This window comes from Pagrus major, chromosome 5, assembly GCF_040436345.1.
Source record: "Pagrus major chromosome 5, Pma_NU_1.0".
NCBI classification, from domain to species: Eukaryota; Metazoa; Chordata; class Actinopteri; order Spariformes; family Sparidae; genus Pagrus; species Pagrus major.
Window position 1 is genome coordinate 42,062,378 of NC_133219.1, and position 18,474 is coordinate 42,080,851.

The 18,474-nt window shown below is 48.3% G+C and overlaps 1 protein-coding gene across 3 annotated transcripts; it reads left to right on the top strand.

Annotated features, from left to right (window-relative positions):
- The first annotated feature begins 360 nt into the window (after positions 1 to 360).
- Positions 361 to 16,888, top strand: pi4kb (phosphatidylinositol 4-kinase, catalytic, beta). 3 transcript variants are annotated; one of them, XM_073466793.1, is made up of 12 exons: positions 361 to 546; positions 3,425 to 4,097; positions 4,228 to 4,593; positions 6,979 to 7,206; positions 11,471 to 11,698; positions 12,607 to 12,716; positions 13,356 to 13,460; positions 14,833 to 14,956; positions 15,054 to 15,319; positions 15,396 to 15,528; positions 15,866 to 15,986; positions 16,085 to 16,888. In XM_073466793.1, the coding sequence occupies exons 2-12, from the start codon at positions 3,444 to 3,446 to the stop codon at positions 16,264 to 16,266; spliced, it is 2,517 nt and encodes an 838-aa protein (XP_073322894.1). In that variant the 5' UTR covers positions 361 to 546; positions 3,425 to 3,443; the 3' UTR covers positions 16,267 to 16,888. The 3 variants fall into 3 exon arrangements, with proteins under 3 accessions (XP_073322894.1, XP_073322895.1, XP_073322893.1); XM_073466794.1 differs by having other exon boundaries at positions 3,428 to 4,097; XM_073466792.1 differs by lacking the exon at positions 361 to 546 and having other exon boundaries at positions 2,487 to 4,097.
- The last annotated feature ends 1,586 nt before the right edge of the window (positions 16,889 to 18,474 follow it).

The following is an 18,474-nucleotide window of genomic DNA, read 5'->3' on the forward strand; positions in this document are numbered from 1 at the left end:
ATATATATATACATATATACATATCTATGATATGTATATATGTATATATATATATGTATATATCTATATATATACATATACATATCATAGATATGTATATATGTATATATATATATATATATATATACATATATATGTATATATCTATATATATACATATACATATCATAGATATGTATATATATATATATATATATATACATATCATAGATATGTATATATATATATACATATATACATATCATAGATATGTATATATGTATATATATATATTATATATAGATATCAGTAATGAAATACATTTAAGCTGTCCTAAAGAACAGCAGTAACTAAAGTACAAAGTGTTCCTGACAGTAATCTGATTCCTTTACAGTCCAGCAGGTGGCGGGATTACACCGGAAACTGACCGGAAACAGCAGAAGAAGAAGGAGCGGGGGCGGGCGCCCCCTGGTGGATGTTCGCTGTTGTTGACATGACGGTCAGAGAGTATCAATGGAGACAAAGTGGGAATAAAAAATCTTTTCAGAGCCGCTAAACGGTCACCAGGTAAGACCGACTCACCTGAGAACACACACGTCACTGCACCTGAAGAACCAACATGTGACGGTGACGGGGCTGGTGTTAGCTTAGCATCCAGCTTTACAAACAGCTGAGAGGAGTTGGCAACAGTTGGCCTGATCTCTGCCGGCTAATGCTAATGCTATGCTAACGTTAACGTTCACCAGCCGGGCTGTCTCTGTTAAAACACCGAAACTCGAGCTAACAGCGCGGAGCTAACGGGGGTTTCATTTAGCTTGTAGCCAGTTAGCTTCAGAGTGTTCCGGTTAATGTGTGAGCTGACCGCTACAGGACGATGCTAATGTTTATTGAGTCGGTTAACGGTAACTGCGTCTGAACTCACAGCCTCATAAGTTTACATGAATGCTAAGCTAACAGTGTGAACTTTAAACTGTCTGAGCTAATGCTAACGCTACGGCCGCTTCTCCGCCACATGCTCCCTTTAATACAAAGCTGACAGCAGGTGTGAGAGTCAGAGGCGTTATTCTCCATCTCGGTCCGGTCCAGACTGAGTTAGCTTCGTGCTAACATAAGCTAACATCAGCTGACTGAGGACTTAACAACCGCAGTGTGAACGTTAAACTGTAGCATCAGAGACACTCAGTCATCAGCTGAGGGTCCATTTAAAGGACACATCCACAGTTTTATTAGAGTCAGGCTGGAACAACACTGAAGACACTGACGTGCACACGTGCTCAGATTGTGACTCAGAGTTTCTTCTTACATCAGTTTGAATACAGAGACAGACAGAGAGAGACAGACACAGAGAGACAGACACAGAGAGACAGACACAGAGAGAGACGGAGAGACAGACAGAGAGAGACGGAGAGACACAGACAGACAGAGAGAGAGACGGAGAGACAGACAGAGAGAGACGGAGAGACACAGACAGACAGAGAGAGACAGAGAGACACAGACAGACAGAGAGAGACGGAGAGACACAGACAGACAGAGAGAGACGGAGAGACAGACGGAGAGACACAGACAGACAGACAGACAGAGAGAGACGGAGAGACACAGACAGACAGACAGACAGAGAGAGACGGAGAGACACAGACAGACAGACAGACAGACAGAGAGACGGAGAGACACAGACAGACAGACTGACACAGACAGACAGACAGACTGACACAGACAGACAAACTAACACAGACAGACAGACTAACACAGACAGACTGACACAGACAGACTGACTGACACAGACAGACAAACTGACACAGACAGACTGACACAGACAGACAGACAGACACACAGACAGACACAGAGAAGATGGAGGCGACTAAACGATCAGTCAGTTATCAGGATGAATGAAGTTATTAAAGTATTAATAGGAATAATAAACTTTATTTTGTGTCATCGTCTGCAGCTCGAAGTGTTCGAGAAGAAACAGCTTTAAAATATAAAGAGAGTGTGTGTGTGTGTGTGTGTGTGTGCACAGTGAGTGAGTGTGTGTGTGCACAGTGAGTGAGTGTGTGTGTGCACAGTGTGTGTGTGTGTGTGTGTGTGTGTGTGTGTGTGTGTGTGTGTGTGTGCACAGTGAGTGAGTGTGTGTGTGCACAGTGAGTGTGTGTGTGTGTGTGTGCACAGTGAGTGTGTGTGTGTGTGCACAGTGAGTGTGTGTGTGTGTGCACAGTGTGTGTGTGTGTGTGTGCGCACAGTGAGTGTGTGTGTGCAATAGTTGGATCACTGTGTGAATGTGAACAGCAGCCTGTCTTCACTCCCTCCTCCCTCTGACTGTAATCTGTAATCTGCTCAGAGGGATTACAGATTACAGATTACAGCCCGGCTGACTGAGGCGCTGACTGACACTTGGCCCGGTTGCTCAGTACTTCCTCCTGCTTGCCGGCACTCACATTGCTCCGGCTCAACCGGGCCTGATCACGGTCACCTGCTGTACACACAGTACGTCATCACGTCGTAGTGTCGCAGCACAGAGAACATGGCTGACTGTACTGACTCACACCACACACACACACACACACACACACACACACACACACACACACACACACACACACACACACACACACAAACACTGTACTGACTCACACCACACACACATTGTGTAACAGCTGCTGTGTGTGTGTGTGTGTGTGTGTGTGTGTGTGTGGTGATTTGATCTCTGAGAGACGGCGTGTTGTCAAATTCAATCACATTTTAATTCAATTCCTCTCTCTGACCTCTGTCTCTGACCTCTGTCTCTGACCTCTGTCCCCTGTCTCTGTCTGTCCTCTGTCTCTGACCTGTGTCCTCTGTCTGTCCTCTGTCTCTGACCTCTGTCTCTGACCTGTGTCCTCTGTCTGTCCTCTGTCTCTGACCTCTGTCTCTGACCTGTGTCCTCTGTCTGTCCTCTGTCTCTGACCTCTGTCTCTGACCTGTGTCCTCTGTCTGTCCTCTGTCTCTGACCTCTGTCTCTGACCTGTGTCCTCTGTCTGTCCTCTGTCTCTGTCCCCTGTCTCTGTCTGTCCTCTGTCTCTGACCTCTGTCTCTGACCTGTGTCCTCTGTCTGTCCTCTGTCTCTGACCTCTGTCTCTGACCTGTGTCCTCTGTCTGTCCTCTGTCTCTGACCTCTGTCTCTGACCTGTGTCCTCTGTCTGTCCTCTGTCTCTGTCCCCTGTCTCTGTCTGTCCTCTGTCTCTGACCTGTGACCTCTGTCCTCTGTCTGTCCTCTGTCTGTTCTCTGTCCTCTGTCTCTGACCTGTGTCCTCTGTCTCTGACCTGTGTCCTCTGTCTGTCCTCTGTCTCTGACCTCTGTCCCCTGTCTCTGTCCCCTGTCTCTGTCTGTCCTCTGTCTCTGACCTGTGACCTCTGTCCTCTGTCTGTCCTCTGTCTGTTCTCTGTCCTCTGTCTCTGACCTCTGTTTCAGCAGAGGAGGGCGGAGCTTCATGATGGAGGACACAGAGCTGGAGGTTTCCCCCGCCCCCTCTGATCAGAACAGCCCCTGCCCCTCCCCCTCCCTGTCCATCTCGTCCTCCCCCTCGCTGTCCCTCCCCTCCACACCTTCGTCCTCCTGCGGCGTCCCCCCAGCGGTCACTCCCCCTCTGGGCGTCATCAGTGAAGGTCTGGGCGAGCTCAGCCTGGTGATCGATGCTGCGGTGGCCCACCGGGCCTGTCAGGAGGTGCTGCAGAAGGTGAAGCTGAAGCAGGACGACGGTGAAGTCACCGGCGTGCAGAACGGGGAGGGGGCGGAGCCTCAGGTCCCCTCTGTCACTCTGAACTCTGTGGTGAAGCCACTGAAGATCCGAGAGGAGGACGACCCCGACGGCCCCGCCCCCGGCTCGGTGAAGAGTGCCCGGCGGCGACAGAGACACAATCCCTCCAAACAGTCGTGGCTGCTGCGCCTGTTCGAGTCCAAGCTGTTTGACGTTTCCATGGCGATCTCCTACCTGCACAAGTCCAAGGAGCCCGGCGTCCAGGCGTACATCGGAAACCGCCTCTTCAGCTTCCCCCACGAGGACGTGGACTTCTACCTGCCGCAGCTGCTCAACATGTACATCCACATGGACGAGGACGTAGGGGACGCCATCAAGCCATACGTGGTGGGTGTGCCGTGGGCAGGGGGCGGGGCTTAGCAGCATCTCATCATATGATCGTCCAGCTTTGTATCGGCTCAACCAACCCTCATTAAATATGCAGTCATCAGCGTTAACCCTGTGTGTCGTCTTGCAGGTTCACCGCTGCAGACAGAGTATCTCCTTCAGCCTGACGTGTGCCTGGCTGCTGGGAGCGTACTCCTCAGACATGCACATCTCCACCCAGCGGCACTCCAGAGGAACCAAACTGAGGAAGCTCATCCTGTCTGATGAACTGAAACCTGCAGGGCCTCGAGCTCGCAGGGACCCTCTGACTCTGACGCCTTTCTGTCCCGTGGCGGTCCCCGCCGCCGGCCCCGGGCCCCTTGGAGGAGAACACGGCCTGTCGCCCTCCAAGCGCACACATCAGCGCTCCAAATCAGATGCTACAGTCAGCATCAGTCTGAGCAGCAACCTGAAGAGGACGGCTAGTAACCCGAAGGTGGAGAGCAGCCAGGACGAGGTAACACCAGCAACACCAGCCACACCAGCCACACCACTAACACCAGCATCACCACTAACACCAGCAACACCACCAACACCAGCAACACCACTAACACCAGCATCACCACTAACACCAGCAACACCACCAACACCACCAACACCAGCAACATCAGCAACATCAGCAACACCAGCATCACCACTAACACCAGCAACACCAGCAACACCACTAACACCAGCAACACCACTAACACCAGCAACACCAGCATCACCACTAACACCACTAACACCACCAACACCACCAACACCACCAACACCAGCATCACCACTAACACCAGCAACACCAGCAACACCAGCAACACCAACAACACCACCAACACCACCAACACCAGCAACACCAGCATCACCACTAACACCAGCATCACCACTAACACCAGCAACACCAGCAACACCACTAACACCAACATCACCACTAACACCAGCAACACCACTAACACCAGCAACACCAGCATCACCACTAACACCAGCAACACCAGCAACACCACTAACACCACTAACACCAGCAACACCAGCAACACCAGCAACACCACCAACACCACCAACACCACCAACACCAGCATCACCACTAACACCAGCAACACCAGCAACACCACTAACACCAGCATCACCACTAACACCAGCAACACCAGCAACACCACTAACACCAGCAACACCAGCAACACCACTAACACCAGCATCACCACTAACACCAGCAACACCAGCAACACCACCAACACCACTAACACCACTAACACCACCAACACCACCAACACCACCAACACCAGCATCACCACTAACACCAGCAACACCAGCAACACCAACAACACCACCAACACCACCAACACCAGCAACATCAGCAACACCAGCATCACCACTAACACCAGCAACACCAGCAACACCAGCAACACCACTAACACCAGCAACACCACTAACACCAACATCACCACTAACACCAGCATCACCACTAACACCAGCATCACCACTAACACCAGCATCACCACTAACACCAGCAACACCACTAACACCAGCAACACCACTAACACCAGCAACACCAACATCACCACTAACACCAGCATCACCAGCAACACCACTAACACCAGCATCACCACTAACACCAGCATCACCAGCAACACCACTAACACCACTAACACCAGCATCACCACTAACACCAGTAACACCAGTAACACCAGCAACACCAGCAACACCAGCAACACCAGCAACACCACTAACACCAGCATCACCAGCAACACCACTAACACCAGCATCACCACTAACACCAGCATCACCAGCAACACCACTAACACCACTAACACCAGCATCACCACTAACACCAGTAACACCAGTAACACCAGCAACACCAGCAACACCACTAACACCAGCATCACCAGCAACACCACTAACACCAGCATCACCACTAACACCAGCATCACCAGCAACACCACTAACACCACTAACACCACTATCACCAGCAACACCACTAACACCAGCATCACCACTAACACCAGCATCACCACTAACACCACTAACACCACTATCACCAGCAACACCACTAACACCACTAACACCACTAACACCAGCATCACCACTAACACCACTAACACCAGCATCACCACTAACACCACTATCACCAGCAACACCACTAACACCAGCATCACCACTAACACCAGCATCACCACTAACACCAGCATCACCACTAACACCACTATCACCAGCAACACCACTAACACCACTAACACCACTAACACCACTAACACCACTAACACCACTAACACCACTATCACCACCAACACCAGCAACACAATAATAAAAAGTTCTGTTTGTGAGAAGCGGGCTGTAACTACGGCTCCATGAGAGGGACAAACTTTGTGTCTTTCAGAGGAATATTAGAACAGGAACATAAATGTTTCGGTCACATTCAACATGTTTCTGTCGTGAATCATTTAAACTACAGTTCCTGAATGTAACATGGTTGACCTCTGACTTCCTCAGGACAGCAGCTCCAGCTCCGACAGTCTGGAGTTTGAGACTGGTCCCGTAAGTTCCTGTCCTCCCTGCAGGGTGCATTGTGGGAAATGAAGTGTTGGAGGCTGTGGGTTGTGGTCCTGGTTCTGGTTCAGTCTCAGACGGTTCAGCTTAAACCGAGAAGCTGCTCGTCCGTAGACTCGACCGTCACTTCCTCATTCTGTTTCTGTTGGAGCCAATCAGCTGTTGATGTTGTGGGGGAACCAATTAAGACTCAAAGTGATCTGTCATCATGTTTCCTCTCTGAAGGTCGTCCTGAAGAGACGTCAGCCACAAACACTGAGTCCTCTAATAACGTCCTGTCTGTCTGTCTCCCTGTCTGTCTGTCTCCCTGTCTGTCCTTCAGCCGGTGCGTCTGGCCCCTCAGAGGGAGTTCATCAAGTCTCTGATGGGCATCGGGAAGCGTTTGGCGACTCTGCCGACTAAAGAGCAGAAGACTCAGCGGCTGATCTCAGAGCTGTCGCTGCTCAACCACAAACTGCCGGCTCGAGTCTGGCTGCCGACCGCCGCCTTCGACCACCACGTGGTCCGAGTGCCACACACACAGGCTGTGGTGTTAAACTCCAAAGACAAGGTGACAGCACACACACGCACACACACAGACACACACACACACACACACACACACACACACACAGACACACACGGACACAAACACACAGACACAAACACACACGCACAGACACAAACACACAGACACACAGACAAGCAGACACGCACAGACACACAGACACAAACAAACGCACACACAGACACACAGACACACACAGACACACAAGCCCTTTTCACACAGAGACGCTGCATTATCGCTGCAGCGGCAATTCGCCAATTCTCCGCCGTTGGTTGTTCACACAGAACCGAGCAGCTCTGGCGTAAAAGACGAACCAGTGTGTAATTCACACAGCAAGCCGGCGGTGCGGCTCCAAATGAGGCGTGACAGGACTTCCGGTTTGCAGCCAGCGAGGGAGGACATGCAAGCGTGCAAGCAACAGTTGCTTTTATTTTCCGTTAAACTTTTCAAAACCATGATACTAAAAGCCTAGAAAAGAATTGTCTCTTTGCAGTGGCGCATAGCACAGTATAACTTAAGGGGTATTAAGGATATTACACCGCTGTCTAAGCGAACAGCCAGACCCCTGCACACAACCAAAATGGCGACCGGCTCTCCTAAAGGTGGAAGCCCTACTCTTGATGCAGTGATGGCAGCAAAGCAAGGAAAAGATAACAAGACAGATGGATGCTAAAACAACTTCCATCCAGTCCTCACTCTCTAAAATTGAAACGGCGATGTCAACACTAGCTGAACAAGTCGAAGAAATGGAGGGACGCATATCAGCAAATGAGGACAACATTAAAGATGCCACCACGCACATTGGGAGACTGGAGAAGGAGGTGCAGTCCCTCAAAGATAAAGTGGACAACTTAGAGAACAGGAGCCGACGTAAGAGGAGGACTCCCACCTGGCTGCTCCTCCTGCACTGCTGTGACACGGAGGGGAGGATGCGCGTAAGTTAATATGCGGACTACAAAAAGGCCTCATACATAACTTTTGAGATATCTGTTCGCTACTGAGTAGGATAGAAATTATCGTTTTAAGAACCCCGCCAACCTTCCTTACTATTTACAATGACTTTGTCCAATAGCGGTGACAAATGGACAGTCTAAACTTGCGTGAAGCTGTTTATCGTAACACAAAGTGACTCTGGCTAGATATGTGTTCGACTCCTGCATTACATCTGTTCTGCTCCTGGTCCCACTTCAGACATGTGGACAAAAGACGGTCCCACTCCCGGTTCCGGTTGGACATTTAGACTTTTGTTTAATACAGTAGTAACTAAAATAGTGGCTGTATTCATCTGACCTTCTGAAACATATGTTCACTTTATTTTTATTTTTATTTATTTATACCTCTTTTTCTCGCTCCCCTTATTTCTCATATCCACCAACATTTACTTACTTCGACCACCCTTCTTAGTTATTTGTTGGCTGTTGGTGATGTTGATTATAGTAATTATTATTATTTCATTTACTTATCTTTTTACTTGTGTACCTTTAGTGGTATTATTTACTTATTTGTTTTCTTTATTTCAGAAAAATATATTGGGGGAACTATTCTATTCTAGGAGTACAAACATAAGAAAAAAACACTCCTTTTAAAATCTCTTATGTAACGTTAACACTTTAAAGTCATATAGCAAAATAAAAAAGAAATATGCTGCTTCAAAAGATTAGCATAGACTCTGGCGGGTTTTCCTCACACTCGCATGTAGCAGTTCACTAAGTTAAAAGCTGGGGGATATACTCACATACCTACAGCCAGGGTGAGTGTGATACTAATGGTTAGCTGTAGTAAGTAAGCTGCTCCATACCAGCTGTGGTCTGATCGCCGAAATCGTATAAGGCAGTGGCCAGAGTAAAGGATAGCATGTTAGCGGTTGTAAACAGTCAGGCATAGTCATCAAGCAGTCGTTTACGGTTAAGAGATGGAGAAGGAAGGTCATCGATGTATTTCCGCGCCTCATCGGTCGAGCGTAGCCACTTCTTGTCTCCGTCGGGAAGTGTGATGCGGAGCCGTGCAGATCCGCTATGACTTCTCTGTACTCAGCTCGCTGGCTCAAAACTTCGGGGCTGTAGTCTTCGACAACTCGAACTTGTTGGCTGCGGTACTCCAGCTTCCCTCTATGACGGGCCTCATGGATCAGGAGATCCTTGACCTGACGGAGAATGACGGGGCGCGGTCTCTGTCCGGGGGCCAGTTTTGCTGTTGGGCTCTGTCAATCTTGGGCGGAGATGGGAGCGTCTCCTTTCAAAAAACCTCGCACAGCAAATCGGAGAAAAAAGCTGTAGGTCGCTCACCTTCAATAGACTCTGCTAGGCCCAGGATGCGAATGTTTTGTCTTCTGCTGCGACCCTCTAAGTCGATGACTTTAGCCGTTAGCTTGGTGTTGCTTTCCCGTAGGCTAGAGCAGACATTTTCTAGCTCACTGACACACTGGCTCACGTCCTCCACGCCGAGCTCGAGAGAAGAAAGGCGCTGGCCATGCTCGTCAACTGTGGAGCGGACCTGGTCGAATTTGTTTTCCAGCTGGTTGAAAGAAGTTTTAAAGTCGTCGGCTAGTGCCTGCCTGTGCTGGTTAAGTAGCTCAGAAATAGCCTCCATGGTCAAGCTAGTGGCTTGGTCGTCTTTTTTTCCCTGACTTGCCGCAGTGCGAAGTCATTTCGAAGCAAACGTGGGTTAAAGAAAAGTTAATAGCACAATATGAATTGTCCAGTTTGCAAAATAAAGGAGTGAATGAGGGGGAAAAAAAGCAGAGTAGGCAGGAGCTCTCGCACGTTGCGTCTACTCCATGCGGCAGCCGACCGGAAGAGAGCGCTACATTTTAACACCCTCGCCCACCTGCCCCTCTTAGCCAAATGCTTTGCGCGTTCAATTCAATTCAGTGCCTCAAGCAAGCCAGGGTGGCCGGATAACCGATCCCTCTTCGCCCACTTGCTGTCACTTGCTGGGTTTGTACTCATAAAATTTCTTCAAGGTTGGCAGGTCTGCAAACAGTTGGTTAGTTAAAGTTTTTTGCCGGGGACAGACACTTCTCCACGTATAACTGCAGTATTTTTTTCCTCATATAAGTTGCCAAAGACACGACCAGTTACTACGTTACTGTTGTTTGGTCCTGTAACGTTGCTTTGTGGGACATTTCTATATATTTTTTTGAGTGATGGACCTGTTTAGTTATCAGACAGTGAACACCATCAGACCGACACGCCCTCGCTCCGCACCGCCGGCTTATCCATTCACACTGGATCGGTTCGCCAATACTACGCCTCTGACACTACCTCTGACACTACCTCTGATACTACCTCTGATACTACCTCTGATACTACCTCTGATACTACCTCTGATACTACGTCTGACACTACCTCTGATACTACGCCTCTGACACTACCTCTGACACTACCTCTGACACTACCTCTGACACTACCTCTGATACTACCTCTGATACTACGTCTGACACTACCTCTGACTCTACCTCTGACACTACCTCTGATACTACCTCTGATACTACGTCTGACACTACCTCTGACTCTACCTCTGACACTACCTCTGATACTACGCCTCTGACACTACCTCTGACACTACCTCTGACACTACCTCTGACACTACCTCTGATACTACCTCTGATACTACGTCTGACACTACCTCTGACTCTACCTCTGACACTACCTCTGATACTACCTCTGATACTACGTCTGACACTACCTCTGACTCTACCTCTGACACTACCTCTGATACTACCTCTGATACTACCTCTGACACTACCTCTGACTCTACCTCTGACACTACCTCTGATACTACGCCTCTGACACTACCTCTGACACTACCTCTGACACTACCTCTGACACTACCTCTGACTCTACCTCTGACTCTACCTCTGACACTACCTCTGACACTACCTCTGATACTACCTCTGATACTACCTCTGACACTACCTCTGACACTACCTCTGACACTACCTCTGATACCTCCGGAGGTAGTATCAGAGGCGCAGTGAAATTTCACCCCTTGCCGCATCTGAGACTTTCACACAGAGGCGGATGCGGAGAATTGGCGCAGGATCCCCACATGCAAACAGCAGTGTGAATGGGGCTACACACACATTCACACACAGACAGACACAGACACACACACACACACACATTAACCATTTAGTTTTATTTCATGAGGTTTCAGAAATGATTTGATGTAGAAGAAGAAGAAGATGTTCTCATGACGTCACAGTCTGCTGTGAGACAATGACCTCAGCCAGTCATGTGACCCATTTTGACCTCTGACCCCTCAGGCTCCATACCTGATCTACGTGGAAGTTCTGGAGTGTGAGAACTTTGAGACATCGAGCGTTCCGATCCGGATCCCAGAGAACCGGATCAGGAGCACTCGTTCTGTGGAGAACCTGCCAGACTGTGGCATGACTGCGGAGCAGCGTGCCGGCAGCTTCTCCACCGTCCCCAACTACGACAACGATGACGAGGCCTGGTCAGTGGACGACATCGGGGAGCTGCAGGTGGAGGTGAGAGGACGCTCACAGGATGTGATGTCATCACAGCTGTTCTCACAGAGGATGTGATGTCATCACAGCTGTTCTCAGAGCATTATTACAGGATGTTCATTAAATCTACTTAGACAATGTTCTTTTCTCCTCCTGTCCTCATTTCCTCGTCTCCTTCTGTCCTTGTCTCCTTCTGTCCTCGTTTCCTTCTGTCCTTGTCTCCTCCTGTCCTCGTCTCCTTCTCTCCTCGTCTCCTTCTGTCCTCGTCTCCTCGTCTCCTTCTCTCCTCGTCTCCTTCTGTCCTTGTCTCCTTCTGTCCTCGTTTCCTTCTGTCCTTGTCTCCTCCTGTCCTCGTCTCCTTCTCTCCTCGTCTCCTTCTGTCCTCGTCTCCTCGTCTCCTTCTCTCCTCGTCTCCTTCTGTCCTTGTCTCCTCCTGTCCTCGTCTCCTTCTGTCCTTGTCTCCTTCTGTCCTCGTCTCCTTCTCTCCTCGTCTCCTTCTGTCCTCGTCTCCTCCTGTCCTCGTCTCCTTCTCTCCTCGTCTCCTTCTGTCCTCGTCTCCTCGTCTCCTTCTCTCCTCATCTCCTTCTGTCCTCGTCTCCTTCTCTCCTTGTCTCCTTCTGTCCTCGTCTCCTTCTCTCCTCGTCTCCTTCTGTCCTCGTCTCCTCGTCTCCTTCTCTCCTCATCTCCTTCTGTCCTCGTCTCCTTCTCTCCTTGTCTCCTTCTGTCCTCGTCTCCTACTCTCCTCGTCTCCTTCTCTCCTCGTCTCCTTCTCTCCTCATCTCCTTCTGTCCTCGTCTCCTTCTCTCCTTGTCTCCTTCTGTCCTCGTCTCCTTCTGTCCTCGTCTCCTCGTCTCCTTCTGTCCTCGTCTCCTTCTCTCCTCGTCTCCTTCTCTCCTCGTCTCCTTCTGTCCTTGTCTCCCTCCCTGCAGCTGCCAGAGATCCACACCAACAGCTGTGACAACATCAGTCAGTTCTCAGTGGACAGCATCACCAGTCTGGAGAGTAAAGAGCCAGTGTTCATCGCAGCCGGAGACATCAGGTCTGTAACACACAGTACATACAGTACATGTACACACAGTACATGTACACACAGTACATGTACAAGCAGTACATACAGTACACGTACAAACAGTACACACAGTACATGTACACACAGTACATACAGTACATGTACATGTACATACAGTACATGTACACACAGTACATCCAGTACATGTACACAGTACACACAGTGCATGTACACACAGTACATACAGTGCATGTACACACAGTACATACAGTGCATGTACACACAGTACATACAGTGCATGTACACACAGTACATGTACACGCAGTACATACAGTACATGTACATGTACATACAGTACATGTACACACAGTACATGTACACACAGTACACACAGTACATGTACACACAGTACATACAGTACATGTACACACAGTACATGTACATACAGTACATGTACACACAGTACATGTACACACAGTACATACAGTACATGTACACACAGTACACGTACACGCAGTACACACAGTACATGTATACACAGTACATATAGTACATGTACACACAGTACATGCAGTACATGTACACACAGTACATGTATACACAGTACATGCAGTACATGTACACACAGTACATGTATACACAGTACACACAGTACACGTGATGTTTCAGGCGCCGTCTGTCGGAGCAGTTGGCTCAGGCCCCCACCACCTTCAAACGGGACCCTGAGGACCCGTCAGCTGTGGCCCTGAAGGAGCCCTGGGAGGAGAAGGTCCGGTAGGTGAAGTCACTGTAGTTTCTGACTGCAGTTTTGTTTCTGACTGTAGTGTATAGTTCTGACTGTAGTTTATGGTTCTGACTGTAGTGTATGGTTCTGACTGTAGTGTATAGTTCTGACTGTAGTTTATGGTTCTGACTGTAGTGTATGGTTCTGACTGTAGTGTATAGTTCTGACTGTAGTTTATGGTTCTGACTGTAGTGTATAGTTCTGACTGTAGTGTATGGTTCTGACTGTAGTGTATAGTTCTGACTGTAGTTTTGTTTCTGACTGTAGTGTATAGTTCGGACTGTAGTTTATGGTTCTGACTGTAGGGTATGGTTCTGACTGTAGGGTATGGTTCTGACTATAATTTATGGTTCTGACTGTAGTTTATAGTTCTGACTGTAGGGTATGGTTCTGACTATAATTTATGGTTCTGACTGTAGTTTATAGTTCTGACTGTAGTTTATGGTTCTGACTGTAGTGTATAGTTCTGACTGTAGGGTATGGTTCTGACTGTAGTGTATAGTTCTGACTGTAGTTTATAGTTCTGACTGTAGGGCATGGTTCTGACTGTAGTTTATGGTTCTGACTATAGTTTATGGTTCTGACTGTAGTTTATGGTTCCGACTGTAGTGTATGATTCTGACTGTAGTTTATGGTTCTGACTGTAGGGTATAGTTCTGACTATAATTTATGGTTCTGACTGTAGTGTATGGTTCTGACTGTAGGGTATAGTTCTGACTATAATTTATGGTTCTGACTGTAGTTTATAGTTCTGACTGTAGGGTATGGTTCTGACTATAATTTATGGTTCTGACTGTAGTGTATAGTTCTGACTGTAGTTTATAGTTCTGACTGTAGGCTATGGTTCTGACTACAGCTTATGGTTCTGACTGTAGTGTATAGTTCTGACTGTAGGGTATGGTTCTGACTGTAGTGTATAGTTCTGACTGTAGTGTATAGTTCTGACTGTAGGGTATGGTTCTGACTGTAGTGTATAGTTCTGACTGTAGTTTATGGTTCTGACTGTAGGCTATGGTTCTGACTGTAGTGTATAGTTCTGACTGTAGTTTATGGTTCTGACTGTAGGGTATGGTTCTGACTACAGTTTATGGTTCTGACTGTAGTGTATAGTTCTGACTGTAGGCTATGGTTCTGACTGTAGTGTATAGTTCTGAATGTAGTTTATAGTTCTGACTGTAGTTTATAGTTCTGACTGTAGGCTATGGTTCTGACTACAGTTTATGGTTCTGACTGTAGTTTATAGTTCTGACTGTAGTTTTTGGTTCTGACTGTAGTTTATAGTTCTGACTGTAGGCTATGGTTCTGACTGCAGTTTATGGTTCTGACTGTAGTCTATATTCCTGCCTCGTCTGTGTCCTGTAGGAGGATCAGAGAAGGATCTCCGTACGGTCACCTTCCTCACTGGCGGCTGCTGTCTGTCATCGTTAAATGTGGAGACGACCTGAGACAGGAGCTGCTCGCCTTCCAGGTGCTGCAGCAGCTCAAGGTAACGCTGTGACATCACCACCATCACGTGATCAGAACACACTGAGATTGTCTGTATTGATGGGGTCCGGTCTAACGTATGAACCCTTTGCTGTCAGTCAATCTGGGAGCAGGAGCGTGTCCCCCTCTGGATCAAGCCCTATAAGATCCTGGTGCTGTCGTCGGACTCTGGGATGATCGAGCCGGTGGTGAACGCTGTCTCCCTCCACCAGGTGAAGAAACAGAGCCAGCTGTCTCTGCTCGACTACTTCCTGCAGGAACACGGCGCCACGACCACCGAGGCTTTCCTGTCTGCTCAGAGAAACTTCGTCCAGAGCTGCGCCGGGTACAGCCTCATCTGTTACCTGCTGCAGGTCAAAGACAGGTGAGACCACCAGGTCACAGTCAAACCATCGCTGCTGTCCTTCAGAATGTTCTAAACCTCTGTTCTGACCTCTCAGGCACAACGGGAACATCCTCCTAGACTCTGAAGGTCACATCATCCACATAGACTTCGGCTTCATCCTGTCTAGTTCTCCCAAGAACCTCGGCTTCGAGACGTCTGCCTTCAAACTCACCACGGAGTTCGTGGATGTGAGTTCATCTCTTCATCTGCAGCAGGTTTCATCAGTCAAACGATCAGAGAGGTCACAAAGAGTTCCTGAGGTTCCTTTAACAGGTTCTGTTAGGCAGAAATGGGCTTCCAGAGGCCCACACAGTGAAAGAATATATCCTTTAGGTCGCTAAGGGGGTTCTAGTGGTCACCGAGGGGGTTCTAGTGGTCACTGAGGGGGTTCTAGTGGTCACTGAGGGGGTTCTAGTGGTCACTGAGGGGGTTCTAGTGGTCATGTAGATAAATGAGGAGTGACATTTATTGATGTATTATACTGTAATCTGTGTGTGTGTGTGTGTGTGTGTGTGTGTGTGTCAGGTGATGGGCGGTCCAGACGGCGACATGTTTAACTACTATAAGATGTTGATGCTTCAGGGTCTGATCGCAGCCAGAAAACACATGGACAGAGTTCTGCAGATAGTGGAGATCATGCAGCAGGGTGAGCGCGCACACACATACACACACGCATGCACGCACGCACGCACTCTCACACTCTCACTCACACACACACTGTACTGACGGTCCTGCCCCCTACAGGCTCCCAGCTGCCCTGTTTCCATGGGTCCAGCACCATGCGAGGGCTGAAGGAGCGTTTCCACATGAGCCTGACGGAGGAGCAGCTGCAGCTGCTGGTCGACCAGCTGGTGGACGGATCCATGAGGTCACTGACCACCAAACTGTACGACGGCTTCCAGTACCTCACCAACGGCATCATGTGACCTGTGTGTGTGTGTGTGTGTGTGTGTGAGTGTGAGTGAGCAGCAGTGAACAAAGACTGTCTACAGACTGAGGAGGACGATGATCCTCCTGCTTTTATAAGTCGACAGCAGAGACGATGAGCCTTTCTCTGTCTGTCCTCCTCTTCCTCTTTTTTACTCTATAATTCCACTGTCTTCTTCTTCTTCTTCTTCTTCTTCTTCTTCTTCTTCTTCTTCTCCGTTTGTTGAATGTTTTTGTTTTCTCGTCTTTTCATTGGAAGAATTCTGTTTTCTGTTCATCTTGTTTGGTTCCAGCTCTCTTCTTCTTCTTCTTCTTCTTCTTCTTCTTCTTCTTCTTCTTCTTCTTCTTCCTCTTCTTCTTCCATATTTGGGCACATTTCCCTGATTGGCTCCTCAGCTGGACTCTAAGCCAATTAGATAGCTGCCCAGTTTTAGTTTGAAATGTGAACACTCAGCAGGTGGGCAGTTTTTACAGGTAGGAAGCAGGAAACAGAGACTGTTGCCATAGAAACTGAAGCTGATGATGCTTTAAAGGACCATCCCGGTGTTTTTTCATGTTTTAACTGACTGTTAACCAGTTTGTCCACTTTGACCCATTAAAACAAACCAGTGTCGACCTGCAGCACCTCGTCACAGCTTCATGTCTGTCCCATCAAACTAACATTTGTTCCTGGAGGTTCAGATTTCAGCCTGATGATGAGACTGTGACACTAAGACTGAATCTTCAGACTGTAGGAGGCGTTTTAAAACTCGGTTATTCCTGTAAAACAGGTAAACATCCGAAACAGAAGAAAATCTTCAACAGATTAAAATATTTTCAGCTTTTGTTTTGTCACATTCGTCCTGAGCTGAACTCATGAGGGGGAACAGCTTTACTAATTGAGATATGAATATTAATAATATTAAGATGATGATGATGATGGTAGAAGTCAAGCAGGACTGCATCAGCAGGACCACCATCCACGGGAACCTGCGAGACGAGAGAGCACTGAGACTCGAGACATGAATGTGTACAGATAGAGAGAGAGGCGCTCAGTGCGTCATGGGAAGTCCCCCGGCAGTCGCAACCGATGGCAGCACAGCTATGAGCCTGTGCAGGCGCTAACTATAGGCTTTATCACAAAGGGAAGTTTAAAGTGTGCTCTTAAACATAGAGGGCGTCTGCCTCCTGAACCCACACTGGACCATGGTTCTACAGGAGAGGAGCCTGATGGATGAAGGTTCTGCCCCTCATCCTACTTTTGGAGACTCTAGGAACCACAAGTGACCCAGCACCCTGAGAGTGCAGTGTCTGTATGTGAGGAGGAGGATTTTAAATTAAATTCTGGATTTCACAGGAAGTCAGTGCAGAGAGGCTAATATGGGAGAAATATGTTGTCTGAGTTCTTGTCAGAACACGTGCAGCAGCATTCTGGATCAGCTGGAGAGTCTTTACAGAATTATTAGTGCAGCCTGATAAAAGGACATTACAATAATCCAGCCTGGAGGGAACCAAAGTGTGGACGGGTTCTCTGCATTGCTCTGAGACGGGATGTTCCTGATTTTTGCAAAGGTCTGAAGGTAGAAGAAAGCAGACTGTGACATTTGCTTTATGTGGGAGTTAAAGGACAAATACTGATCAAAGAAAACTCCCAGATTCTTCACTGTGGTGCTGGAGGTCAGAGTGATGTCATCCAGAGGAGCTGTGTCATTGGTTAATGAGTCTCTAAGGTGTTCGGGGCGCAGCACAATAACCTATCTGAGTTTAGGAGCAGAACATTGCAGGTCGTCCCGGATTTTATGTCATCGGGCTTAATGGAGAAGTGTTACTGTGTATCATCTGCAGTGTTTCTAATGAATCCTCCAGGTTAGTCTGCAGCCGCCTGACTTCATCACATCAGAGATCCATCATCATCAAGTTGTCAGGTTTTCAGTGTTCCTGCTGCTGAAGTCACGTCGTGTCGGAGCAGCAGTTTCACCTTGATGAGATAAAAATAAATGTCATGTGATAAAGTGTTTCAGCACTGAGGCCAAGTGACAGGAAGGAACAATAACGTTCCTCAACAGAGTGTTCGATACAGAACGCAGCACTTTGTGTTTGTCTGGTGCAGATTACAGAGCCGAGCCGAGCCGAGCCGAGCCGAGCCGTGGGCAGAACGACCAAACTAGAAGAATGAATTTTCTAATTGAACAGTCATTAAGTTGGATACATGAGAAACGTCTCTGTGC